The 13,853-nt window shown below is 40.9% G+C and overlaps 1 protein-coding gene and 1 long non-coding RNA gene across 9 annotated transcripts in view; one reads left to right on the top strand and one right to left on the bottom strand.

Annotated features, from left to right (window-relative positions):
- Positions 1-2,128, bottom strand: part of dennd5a (DENN domain containing 5A) — a 74,823-nt gene extending 72,695 nt beyond the window's left edge. For all 8 annotated transcript variants that reach the window (XR_010005261.1, XM_062977827.1, XM_062977751.1 and 5 more), the window contains exon 1: positions 1,766-2,128. Coding sequence is in view for 7 of the 8 variants with exons in the window: in XM_062977827.1 (XP_062833897.1) it covers positions 1,766-1,910 (145 nt within the window). In the remaining variant the exon portion in view is untranslated. The remainder of the gene's footprint in view (positions 1-1,765) is intronic.
- Positions 2,129-2,233: 105 nt separating this feature from the next.
- LOC134298327 (uncharacterized) overlaps positions 2,234-13,853 on the top strand; it is a 31,545-nt gene continuing 19,925 nt past the window's right edge. Inside the window, exon 1 of the long non-coding RNA XR_010005352.1 lies at positions 2,234-3,615. This is a non-coding gene — a long non-coding RNA (uncharacterized LOC134298327). The remainder of the gene's footprint in view (positions 3,616-13,853) is intronic.

Here is a 13,853-nt window from a genome sequence, read left to right on the forward strand (position 1 = left end):
AGTATTTTGAAAAACCTGGCTTGCTGTGGAAACAATTATTGGTGAGAAAGCTTCAGTGGAGACCCCTTTTCCTCATAACAACTCTTTCAGGAATGAATTTCCTTCTTAGGGATAGATTCCTCTCACTTCCTGTTGTCTCAGTCCCATTCTTAACTATGAGTCATTTGTAAATCAGATGTTTGTAACCTGGGGACCTGTATAGACACACACATTCAAATACACGGCTGGACAAAAGTATATACTGTATATATGATACTATGGTATTTTAAAATAAGAACAAAAAGTAAAGGAGTTAGTAAATATGGAAACCCTTTGGTCTTTTGGCCCTCTCTCCCTCTCTCTATCTATCAGTGGTTCCCAACCTGTGGTCCATGGACCATCAGTGGTGTTGTTTTTCGTGTCAGGAGCAACCAGAGTTGCTTCTGGAGTGAGAGAATTGGCCGTCTGCAATGTCATTGCCCAGGGGACGTCCGGATGTTTTGATGTTTTACCATCCTTATGGGAGGCTTCTCTCATGTCCCCGCATGGAGCTAGAGCTGATAGAGGGAGCTCATCCATGCTCTCCCCGTGTGGGATTCGAACCTGGCAGCCTTCAGGTCAGCAACCCAACCTTCAAGTCACAAGGCTTTTATCCCCTAGGCCACCGGAGGCTCCACCATCAGTGGTCCCCAAGAACTAAAACATGTTCCGTGGGCTCACTATTCTTACACCATTGCAACGAGAGCAACTGGTCTTGCAAAAACCCTCTTATAGTGCTAAGGCAATGGGGATGTTGGGAGGGGAGGGAACGGCTATTCACAAAAGGTGTAACAACAAGCCTCCTAACTGCTGCTTCTCCTCCTCCCTCCCCCCCCCCCCCCCCCCGAACTGAGCCATTCCATGTGGTGCCTGGAAGTGGGGTACCTTGGTGTCTTCATTTTTAGGCCTGTTCCTGGGGTTATTTGGGGTGCTGATTCAGAAAATTACATTAGATAGACCACATCAGCTCTAGATTATTAAATATGGTTTTCTGCAAGTGAGCAGATGGCAACTACTGGGTGGCATAGGTTCTGTATCAGAAACTAGATTTGATATGGTCAATTCAATGCAGTTTTCTGAATCAGCACCCCCAAACAACCAAACCAAATCTACAGTTGACCAAAAACGGATTTTCAACGCTTTTGGTAATGATGTTGTAGAGTGGTCTCTGGTCAAAGTGGTCCCTAGTCAAAAAAAAGGTTGGGAACCACTATTATATCTATCGATATATACATAGATATACACACATAATTATATATTACAATTATGTGTGTGTGTGTGATGACATACACATTCACATGTTATACCGATATTCACAGGCAAAACATACATATAATATAGATACTGTATATACACACACAGAGCGTACAATAATAGCTGTGCTGCGGCAACGGCTGCTGCCCGGTCCTTCAAGCGCCTGCCTTGGGCCCCACAGCGACGGCGAGAGGCACCATCATCATCACTATCATTACTATTGTTATTATTCCAATGCCCAAATACCTCGAGGGGAGGGGAAGCCGGAGGGAGAGCGAGCGAGGGTTCTGTTGTCGCCACACAAAGCGGGCGCCGTCCCCTCAATCTCTCTCTCTCTTTTTCTCTCTCTCTCTCTTCAAAGCGTCCCTTCGCGGCTTTTGAGGCAAAAGCTCGGCCTGACAGAAAGGGCGCCTCTGTGGAAAAGAGGGCCCCGCGTGCTGTGTCGGGCTGCCCAAAGCCCCCTCCCTCCTTCCTTCCGCCGAGAGGGACTCACCAGAGAGCTCGTCCGGCTCCAGCCCGGTCCCAGTGTCCAGCCCGCAGATCACGAAGTAGTCGGCGAAGCGGCCGGGGGCAGACGGTGAGGACGACGACGACGAAGAGCTGGAGCCTCCTCCTCCTCCTCCTCCGTCCCCGCTCATGCTGGAGGGTCGCCCGCGGGGAGAAGCGGCTCAGGCCGAGCTGCCGGGGCCCGGCGGGGCTGCCTCAGCGGGCGCCGCAGCTGCCTCCGCCATGACGGAAAGGCCAGCGCCGCGCGGGCTTCTGGGTAATAATAACGGCATCAGCAGGCCCGGCAGAGTGGGCACCCGCGCGCATCGCAGGGCGCGCTCCCCTCCCTCCCTTCCCTTCTCCAGATGTTTTGGGAGTCGGGAGCGGGAGACTGATGGAAGCGAGGACCGCAATGCTGCGCATGCGCGGTGGGCAGCGCGAGAAGCGATGACGTGATGCTCTCTGCGGTTCGCTTTCTGAGGGAAGGAAGGACGGAAGCCCCTCTCCCCCCCCCCCTTCCGTTCCCGCTTTGCCCCCGGCCCTTTTCCCCTCCTCCCCCTTCGCCTCCTTCGTCTTCCCTCGGCCACAGGCCTTTCTGCCTCGCTACCTCGCTCGCCCTGAATGGCTTTCTTTGCCCCTCCTATTCCAACTCACTCCCATAGCACCCAAAACCCCCCTCTGGCCCTGGAAGCTAAGCAGGGTCAGCCCTGGTTAAGACTTGGATTAACCAGGTTCTGTAAGCTATATTTCAGAGCGAAGGAATTGGCAGAATTTCCTTGTTTAAGGAAACCTTAGATATGCAGATGATACCACTCTGATGGCCGACAGCAAGGAGGACCTGAGGAGCCTTATCACCAAGGTGAAAGAAAAAAGTGCAAAAGCTGGGTTGCAGGTAAACATCAAGAAAACCAGGAGTATGGCAACCAGAATGATTGATAATTGGCAAATAGAGGGAGAAAACGTGGAGGCAGTGACAGGCTTTGTATGTCTAGGCACAAAGATTACTGCAGCCAGGAAATCAGAAGATGTTTACTTCTTGGGAGAAGAGCAATGACCAATCTCAACAAAATAGTAAAGAGTTACACTGGCAACGAAGGTCCGCATAGTTAAAGCAATGGTATTCCCCATAGTAACCTATGGAGGCGAGAGCTGGATCATAAGGAAGGCTGAGCGAAGGAAGATAGACGCTTTTGAACTGTGGTGTTGGAGGAAAATCCTGAGAGTGCCTTGGACCACAAGAAGATCCAACCAGTCCTTCCTCCAGGAAATAATGCCCGGCTGCTCACTGGAGGGAAGGATATTAGAGGCAAAACTGAAGTACTTTGGCCATATAATAAGAAGATTGGAGAAGATAATGAAGCTGGAGAAAAAGGAAGAGGGGCTGACTGTAACAGATTAGCCTACCCTGTAGGGATGGCGTGTAGGGGCAGCCATTTTTTAAATTTTAATATAAGCCTTGATTGGTCTCCATATGCATAACCCAATTTTATTTGGCCATGACAACTATTTAAAGATTAATTACAAGGTTTAAAGAAACAGAATATTATTTTTATTTGTGTAGTATAGTTTCTTTCTGCTTTATGGTTGACACTAATGATTGGAATGCCGCCAGCTATTGAATTCTAAACTGCTCATCAGCAACCAGGAATGAGAACAGGATGTATGCATCTTATTGAAGGCAAATTCAAGTGTGAGCAACTAGGCCAGAGGAAACAAATTTCCCCTCTTCTTCACAATAGAAACTACTGAATGAAGCGAGTGATGATGCAGGAAGAGAGGATCTTGGAAAATCTGTGGGGCATTTTCTGGGATCAGAGTTCTACTGCTCCTGGACATCAGATTCTCAGTCTATTCAAGGTATTTCAGAATGCAGAATTTTATAATCCACTTTGACTATTCTTCTTTCCTTAGTCTACAGAAACTTTCAGAAGATTGTAAGGTTAGAAACAGGAGCTTTTATGGCATCACAAAAATTAATTAGCTGTGTTTGGTTAAGCTTTTATATAGCAAATTCAGACAGAATGAAAGTTACAATAACTATTCCTGGTACTGGTATTCTTGTGCTTGAATTTTCTATTCACATAGATTGGTAACCATGGTCTAGTCTAGTGCCACCACCAGCACGTTTTCCTTTACAAGATAAAAGAAAAATTAATTGTGACAATAGTTATCTCTTTGTGACCAATTTTTTATTAACTGGGAATTATTCACTCCTTTTTATTGGTGACATTCTGCTCAGTATGACATTTCAAAAAGGCAGAGTTTCTGGAAAGAGTATGTAAAAGTTAAACAAGGAAAATACATTTTCATTCTAAATTGGAAGGATTACATCAAGAGTTCACAGCTTGGATATATTTGGGGGAAACAGTTCGATAATAGTTGTGGCCTACGGATAGGATTATTCACATCTGTTTTGAGAGAACATGACTTTTCCAAGAAGTAATGCACAGTTGCAAATTCCTATTAGAGTATATAATGAAACAGTGTAATATATATTTCTCTATGAGCTCCAATCTGCATTAACAGAACTGAACATTTTAAGGATTTTACATTCAAATTAATGCCATTAAAAGTATTGTCCCATGTAATAATAATAACAACAACAACAACAACAACAACAACAATAATAATTACAGCTGGACAACATCAAGCATGAACATGTGAAAACTGTGGTCAGTAAAGAATACACACAAAGGGTCAGAAAAATTCTCAAAAGCAAGCTCAATGGAGGCAACACCATCAAGGCTATAAACACCTGGGCCATTCCTGTCATAAGATATACTGCTGGCATTATAAACTGGACACAGATGGAACTGGACAATTTGGACAGAAAAACGAGAAAACTCATGACCATTCATCATTCACTGCACCCTCGCAGTGATGTTGACCGGCTGTATCTGCCTAGAAGATCAGGGGGCAGAGGACTCTTGCAAGTAAAACAAGCAGTCAAAGAAGAAGAACATGCCCTGGCAGAATATGTAAAGCAAAGTGAAGAACCTGCTTTGATTGAAGTCAAAAATCAGAAACTCCTCAAAGCACAGCAGACAAAAAACCAGTACAAGAAAACCGCACTACAAACTAGAGCTGACAGCTGGCACAACAAAACACTGCATGGAAAGTTCCTTGACAAAATTGAAGGAAAAGCTGATAAAGAGAAGACCTGGCTCTGGCTCACGAATGGGACCCTGAAGAAGGAGACAGAAGGCCTGATCCTTGCAGCCCAGGAGCAAGCCATCAGAACAAATGCAATCAAGGCCAAGATCGAAAAATCAGCTGATGACCCAAAGTGCAGACTGTGCAAGGAAACCGATGAAACCATTGATCATATCCTCAGCTGCTGTAAGAAAATTGCACAGACAAACTACAAACAGAGGCACAACTGTGTGGCCCAAATGATTCATTGGAACCTATGCCTCAAGTATCACCTCCCTGCAGTTAAGAACTGGTGGGATCACAAACCTGCAAAGGTTGTGGAAAATGAACACGCAAAGATACTGTGGGACTTCAGAATTCAGACTGACAAAGTTCTGGAACACAACACACCAGACATCACAGTTGTGGAAAAGAACAAGGTTTGGATCATTGATGTTGCCATCCCAGGTGACAGTCGCATTGAAGAAAAACAACAGGAAAAACTCAGCCGCTATCAGGACCTCAAGATTGAACTTCAAAGACTCTGGCAGAAACCAGTGCAGGTGGTCCCGGTGGTGATGGGCACACTGGGTGCCGTGCCAAAAGATCTCAGCCGGCATTTGGAAACAATAGACATTGACAAAATTACGATCTGCCAACTGCAAAAGGCCACCTTACTGGGATCTGCACGCATCATCCGAAAATACATCACACAGTCCTAGACACTTAGGAAGTGTTCGACTTGTGATTTTGTGAAACGAAATCCAGCATATCTATCTTGTTTGCTGTGTCATACAATGTCGTTGTGTCAATAATAATAATAAAATTTCCAGAAAATCTGCAAAGCAAATTGCCATCACACCACAGCACAGACAGTAGCAGAGACTCCAGCAACACTTGGAATGGTGGAACAGATTGAACCAGAAGAAAGTGTGGAGCTTTTGCAAGAATTTGATGAACCAGCACTTGAAACACCTGTTGAACCACCAGGAACCTTGACAGCAAGACAACAAGAGCTCAAGGATAAGATCATGGCTCATGCTGCAGCAAATGCAATAAGAAAGCGACTACCAACTCTAAAAACAGTGCCCAAGAGACACCTGGCGCCTCTCATGAAAGATGTGAATACAATACTCTCCACTGTTCGAATAACATCAATTGAACAAACAAACCAGTATGCCTACAGTGCAGCAGTGATAGTAACAGAAGAGCTTGGGCTCCTACAACCAAGGCAGACCCAAAGAAAATCAACTGGAAAACCAAAGTGGAAGGTCAGACTAGAGGTGAAAATAAAGAAACTTAGATCAGATGCAAGTAACCTCAAAAATATGAAAGAGAAGAAACTGAAGAATGACAAAATCAAGCAATACCTGATCAGAAAGTACTGGCTGAACACCAGAAAAATTGAAGAAGCTTTGGAAATCGTGAAAGAACAAATTACAGCAACAGCCAGAAAAATTGAAAGATATGAAGCCAGAATCATCCAGTACAGACAAAATCAACTGTTTCAATCAGACCAAAGACGATTCTACCAGAGTCTGAACCAAACAACAGACACAGTAACCATAAAGCCAGAGAAAACTGCAACAACAAAGTTCTGGAAAGAACTTTGGGAAAATAATAAGAACTACAACAAGAACGCTGGGTGGATAAAGGATTTTGAAGGAAAATTCTCACAGAACAAAATGGAACAGATGGAAATAACAACTGAAATGATCAGCAAACGAGTGCAAAAAGTCAAGAACTGGACATCGCCTGGTAGTGATCAACTTTATGGATTTTGGCTCAAACATCTGATTAGTTTACATAGAAAAATGGCCCAACAATTCAATGAGATGCTGCAGAAAGGAAGTATCAGTGAATGGCTAACAACTGGAAGAACTTACCTGATACAAAAGGATCCAGCAAAAGGAGCAGCACCAGGAAACTACAGGCCAATAACGTGTCTGCCAACTATGTTTAAACTACTGACTGGCATCATAGCTGACAAAGTTCAAGATTATCTTGAAGAAAAAAACATCTTGCCAGATGAACAGAAAGGCAACAAACGGAAAAGCAGGGGCACAAAAGACCAGTTATTGATTGACAAAATGATTCTGGAGAACTGTAAGAGCCGAAAAGCTAATCTTCACATGACGTGGATTGACTACAAAAAGGCCTTTGACTCACTCCCACACAGCTGGATCATCAAGTGCCTGGACGCCATCGAGATTTGTAAAAACGTTGGCACCTTCATTGAAAACATGATGGAGCACTGGAAAACTGAACTGTTTGTTGGAAATGAAAGCTATGGACTTGTTAACATCAGAAGAGGAATTTTCCAGGGAGATTCATTGTCCCCTCTGCTTTTCATTATTGCCATGATCCCTCTGTCAACAATCTTACAAAAAACAAATTTCGGCTATCAAACATCTAAGAAATCTCACAAAATTTCACATCTGATGTACATGGATGACCTGAAGCTGTATGGGAAAACAGAAACTGAAATCCAGTCTCTGACCAACACTGTCCGAATTTTTAGCACTGATATCAGCAAGGAGTTTGGTTTGGACAAATGTTCGACAGTGGCATTGAAGAAAGGAAAAATCATTGAAAGTGAGGGCATAAATATGCCTAATGGCCAAACAATAAAGTGTCACCAGCCAGCGGCCTATAAATATCTGGGCATACTACAGCTGGACAACATCAAGCATGAACATGTGAAAACTGTGGTCAGCAAAGAATACACACAAAAGGTCAGAAAAATTCTCAAAAGCAAGCTCAATGGAGGCAACACCATCAAGGCCATAAACACCTGGGACATACCAGTCAGAAGATATACTGCTGGCATCATAAATTGGACACAGGCGGAACTGGACAATTTCGACAGAAAAACAAGAAAACTCATGACCATTCATCATTCACTGCACCTTCGCAGTGATGATGACCGGCTATATCAGAAACTCCTCAAAGCACAGCATACAAAAAATCAGTACAAGAAAACCGCACTACAAACTAAAGCTAACAGCTGGCACAACAAAACATTGCATGGAAAGGTTTGGATCATTGATGTCGCCATTTCAGGTGACAGTCGCATTGACGAAAAACAACAGGAAAAACTCAGCCGCTATCAGGACCTCAAGATTGAACTTCAAAGACTCTGGCAGAAACTAGTGCAGGTGGTCCTGGTGGTGATCAGCACATTGGGTGCCGTGCCAAAAGATCTCAGCCGGCATTTGGAAACAATAGACATTGACAAAATCATGATCTGCCAACTGCAAAAGGCCACCCTACTGGGATCTGCACGCATCATCCGAAAATACATCACACAGTCCTAGACACTTGGGAAGTGTTCGACTTGTGATTTTGTGATACAAAATCCAGCTTATCTATCTTGTTTGCTGTGTCATAATAAAATAATAATAATAATAATAATAATAATAATAATAATAATAATAATAATAATAATAATTTTATTACCTGCCTCTCCTTGTGGCTCATAGTGGGTTACAGCAGAATTAAAACACATGAACATTATAAAAATTCTACAAATATACATATTAAAATTTATTTCTATAATATATACATATTAAAACATATTTCTATAACATACGTATTAAAATGCATAGAACAGAGATTAAACACAAAACAGGAGTTTAAAATTAATGCGTAAAACTGGATGAATAATCTCTACCATGTAGAGTATGTCCCTTGTATTCTAAGGACCCTGATTCTCTAAAGCTTTAAAGAGTCAGCGTGATGGGACAGCATGTAATTAGATTATTATTAAATGAATAATATGTTACAGGGCTGTACAGAGATTATTAATATGAACGTCAGTATATCTGTATCCACTTGGTACACAATTCATTCATATAATTCTACATAACTTGTGGCAACTACAGGAGGAAACTGCATTACATCGGAATACCATTCTAGCCAACATTTTAGGCATTTATGATGGACTCTAAAATAGGGCCAAATGTAGCCTTCATAATTTGTTCAGTTAAAAAAAAACAACCTCTAAACACCATTTTCAGACTAGTTTTATGTATGTGTGGTGTTTTGCAGTGGCATCATAGAATGCTGTACACATGAAAAAAAATGTATCTGAAGGAAGATATATCCCTTAAGGTGTCCTCCCTCCGTATAGTCTTGCTTGCAGACTGATGGTTGTTGAAGAGACCATCAGTGTGATCTAATTATTTTGTTCAAATTTGCATTAGTACATGGTTGTAGACTGTTTACATTATTCTTGTAATTTAATATATGGTTCAACATTATTTTATGTTGTCTGGAGATCTTATGATCAGAAACAAGGGAGAAGTATTGTAAGAAATAAAGATAAACATTTATTTTGTTTATGTTCATGACTGACACCTTTTATTCAGATACAGAAATAATTTAACAACTTCATAGAATCATAGAATCATAGAATAGTAGAGTTGGAAGAGACCTCATGGGCCATCCAGTCCAACCCCCTGCCAAGAAGCAGGAAATCGCATTCATAGCACCCCCGACAGATGGCCATCCAGCCTCTGTTTAAAAGCCTCCAAAGAAGGCTTTTAAACATCAACCAGAATTGAACTTCCTGTATGGAAGTTACAGTTACATAAGTGGACTTATGTATGTGGGAATTAACATTGGGCAGTTCGTGACATCCATATCCAATACAAGGCTGCTGTTACAATACTTCATGGCAGAGCCAACAAAGTGACTGTTGCCCTATCAGACCAATGCACATCAGTCTCATTAGGCATTGGACTCTTTATTGTTGCCCCAATATGCATTTTCTCAATTTACTAAAGGAATTTCTTAGTACAGAACAAAAAATTGCCTTTGAAAAGTAAAATCTATCTGGAACTTATCTGAATACAACTTCGATACAGATAATTTCATGTATAGCACTGGTTTATAATTCAAATGCATATTAATACTGTATTTTGCTTTGATTTTGCTCCTTAAGGGACATAACAGGTATCCTTCAGATACACTTTTTCATGCTATAAGATTAATACTTCTTCAATAACAGCTTTTTGATAAAAGTAGTTGAATTGCTGGTGGAACATTTTGCACTTGTTCCAAATATCCCAGAGGGCCAGTATTAGCAAGATGGTTACATGAGGCAAGTGGAAAGGGTTACGATGGTAATTGCCACAGGAGTACAACCAAGTACAGCTAAATAAGGGTTAATAGTTGCTGGATGCTAGCTCACATTCAGACACAGGCCTTACATCTTGAACCAATTGTTTGGGAGGAAATTGCTTCACCACTGTTGTGAGGTAAAGTTTCTTGCTAGGGTAGGTATGATAGAAATATTTTGAGAACAGTGAGAAAGGAGTCCACTATTGCCCATTCTCTCACTGTTTCCTCTTGGCTCCCAAAATAATAGTGCTTAGAAATTGGAATTCTGAATTATGAAAGAAAGGCTGGCTGTTTGGTGGGAAAAGAAACAGGCAGGATTCTCATACCTCCTATTGTTCTATAGAAAGATGAAATATGCAAATGCCATGTCATTTTATGTATCTGGGCATCTCAATGAGAATGCCTTTCCCTGGCAGGTTTTGTAGAAGAGAAATTTCAGATGATGTTACTGTCAGGCAAGTAGAACACAAGCAACACCAACTGAAATCCCCTCTTTCACCCAACTATTAAAGGTACAGGGAACCCTCTCTAATTTTCACTATGGCAACATAACATGTTAACACACTTGCAAATCCAGAAGAGGATATGGGTTGGACAGAAGCTTCAATAAATATTGTCTACTGCTGGGGCAATAAAGAATTAAAAGTGCATTGGTGTAACCACTACATTTATAAACTATACACTTGGAGAGAATTGTGCTGTGTATAGCCTGCATCTGTGTCAAACATAGCAAATGCTTGCAATACTCTGATATAACACTTGCCACAGAAAGGTAACTTGTTAAAAGACTTCATTCTGTATGTCATTGGCCATAATGTGTTCTTTATACTGGCCTGTAACTTTCTAATACTGGTAACCACAAATAGGCAGAGATGGCATTATACATGAGAAGCAGAATTCACTGGGGTCAGTCCTTTCCTCATTGCCAGCCAATGTTTTTGCTTCATGCTCCCTGCAGATTACTGCATTGATTTGCATTCTGAAGGTTACCTGAGATTATCATAAAAACCTTTAAAATCAAATTTATATGATATACAGTAGTGACAAGACTTGTAATATTTGCACTGTGATGGGAAGAGTGCTATTTTAAAACCATTTTCAACATTTGTATAAAAACCTTTTTAAAAATTCCATGCAAAAGCCTTCAAGGAAAACAACACATATACAGATTAGAAGGACAATCCTGATTTAATTTATTTGGTCTCAATCCAAGGAATCACACAACTAATTACAAAGGCAGGAGCAAAACCATTTTGAAAGGAGAGGAAGTTCTAAAAGTAGTTTGATGTACAATATGGGCTGTGTTGTCCAAAAGGAAAAAGGTCAGATTCTCACTGCACGTGCTCAAACTTTTAACTACATGAAACACAGCCATTTGATTCCATCTCAGCAAATGTTTTGTCTGTTTACAGCAGCTACTATTGGATAAAGTAAGTTGGGAAGGGAGATAAGCACTGAATCCATGCAAAAATATAAACATCTGTAAATGCGTATCTGTGCTAGCCATAATTCATTAGGACATTGGAAAATATCCCAAAATTCCACAAATGGTTTTGGTTATAATCACATTTGCTATGCTCAGTTTCAAGTCCAAATTCAAGTCCAGGATGAACTCACTAGGAGGAGGGAAGTCATAACTCATCAAGAAATTTTTGTACATGCAACAAAAGTCCCAAAATCTGTCAATGCTTTTAGTTAATGCCCAAAATCCAAAATTAGAGGGGAAGAATTCCTAAAGGCAAAAAGAAAAAAGGAAGCTTGTCATAACTATTTAGGAAATATCTTTAAATGGATAGTAAGAGAGGTCTCCCTGAGGCTTGGCTGCTGAGATTCTGCTGTTAGGAGGGGGAAAGTAAGTATAATAGTAATAGTTTATTTATAACCCGCCCTATCTCCCTGGGGACTCAGGGCAATTTCTAACAAAATAAACAATGGCAAACATTCAATGCCAAAACAACAAATGACAAGCCAGACCAATGGGTAAAAACAGACTCAATAAAAATATAAAATAACAACTTAAATAAGCAAACATGGTACATCACAAGCATTTACAACATGACAAACTTCTAACATCCTTAAAACATGAAGGGGTTGTGAAAATTCCCTAGGTTTAAAAAGCTTGGTAAAACAAGATGGATCCCATCTCTATTGTGAAAATTCCTAACAAATTTAAGCCAACATTTCTGAGATTTAAAAAAGGAAAAAAATGAGATACAGCTCTCAGTTATGGCAGGTAAAATCCCTTGGTGATTAGGAAAATAGGAGAACTATGGAGTATTTCTGGGGAATTAAATATGAACCATGGCAACAATCAAACAAAATTAAATTTGAACTTTAATACGAAGGCCTCTGAGGCTGCCATGAATCCTATATTCATATTTTAATCCCCATACAGTATGAAGTAATAGGCTGACAGTGAAGAAAACTGGCAGGAAGACCGTAATTTTGAAATGCAATGCTGACTTGATAGCAAACAATTTTGTTATGGTTTTGTTGCAGCAACAACCTGTATTAACTTTTAAAATAAAAATCTGTCGGATTCTGATAAGTTTTAAAATATATATAATTTATTTACAGCACATTAGAAACAATGCATTTCCCGGATTTTAAGTGACTACAGTGCTTTGCATTCAGATAATTAGGTCACACACTTGGTAAGCAGATCAATTTCATCTTTTGGGAAGGCTGTTTCCTGCATGGATATAAAGCTCTCAAGCACATTCATTATATGATTTGCCATATGCACCTGCATTTAATCAGTTTCTATGTAAAGACCTGATTAATACTATTAATTACTGCTTGTGCAGCAATGAATGTTGGATAGTTTCCGATATTGCTCTGCACAGGTATACAAGTGGGACTGCAGATATACTGCATTTCATCTATTTTAAAACACACTGCCCTATAAATGTCTCTGAAAATGGAGTACATATTAGAATCGCAGTTACATCTTAGTTTTTTTTGTTGGTGGTGATACTGAAATTAGTTTCTTGTAATTGATGACATGAAACAAAAGCACTGTTCAAGCACTTAGCTAAATGCATGAGGACTTCAAGCATATGGACTTTTGCACCTGGTCTCATGTGTGCTGCTCTGTTTGTGGCTGTCTAATGGGCCCCATCTGCTCAGCCCCAATCCTGTTGAATCAGGGAAGAGGGCATGGGGCCTAGAGCACAACCAGCCACAGAGGCTGGGTCACCAAGTGCAGCTCCAAACCAGTCCATACTTGCAGCCCCTTCATACTCCCAGGAAAATACCTGAGCAGAGTTCACTATAGTATGTGGAACTGAATCAACTGAAATCTGTTCCTAGTTGTTTTGCTTCTTTCTAGTTTTCCCTGTTTAGCAGCAGATTGCACACTTACCTACTCCAGCAAAAACAGAGCCAAGCACAACAAAATGATAGTCAGATAAAAGTCCACCAAAATAGGAAAGTTTCTAGGGGGCAGCCTGAATGGATCTTTCAGGGCAAGGAAATGGATACCCCTTGGAGCAAATACAACTTGTACCACATTATAAATCCCATGTGAGCGTGGAGTTATGGTAGCTTAGCTTCAAATCTTGATTAATCCCACTCAGATGAGAGCTTTGGCTACTTCAAAATGTAATGTGTTCTTTTGGATGGGAGATATAAAAATGTGGAATGTTCTTGTGACTTGGTTTCTGTTGAAACACTTGACCATTCTTGACCATACCGATGAAATAGAACAATTCCATTTTTACAGTGTTTTCAATGGCAATGATGTTATAAAATTCCATACCTCCTGAACAACTTTGATGCACTAAGTTTGATATCATTGTATGTTTACTATTACTATATTGTGTTTCTTCTGTTGTAAG

Source organism: Anolis carolinensis, chromosome 1, assembly GCF_035594765.1.
Source record: "Anolis carolinensis isolate JA03-04 chromosome 1, rAnoCar3.1.pri, whole genome shotgun sequence".
Classification (NCBI taxonomy): domain Eukaryota; kingdom Metazoa; phylum Chordata; class Lepidosauria; order Squamata; family Dactyloidae; genus Anolis; species Anolis carolinensis.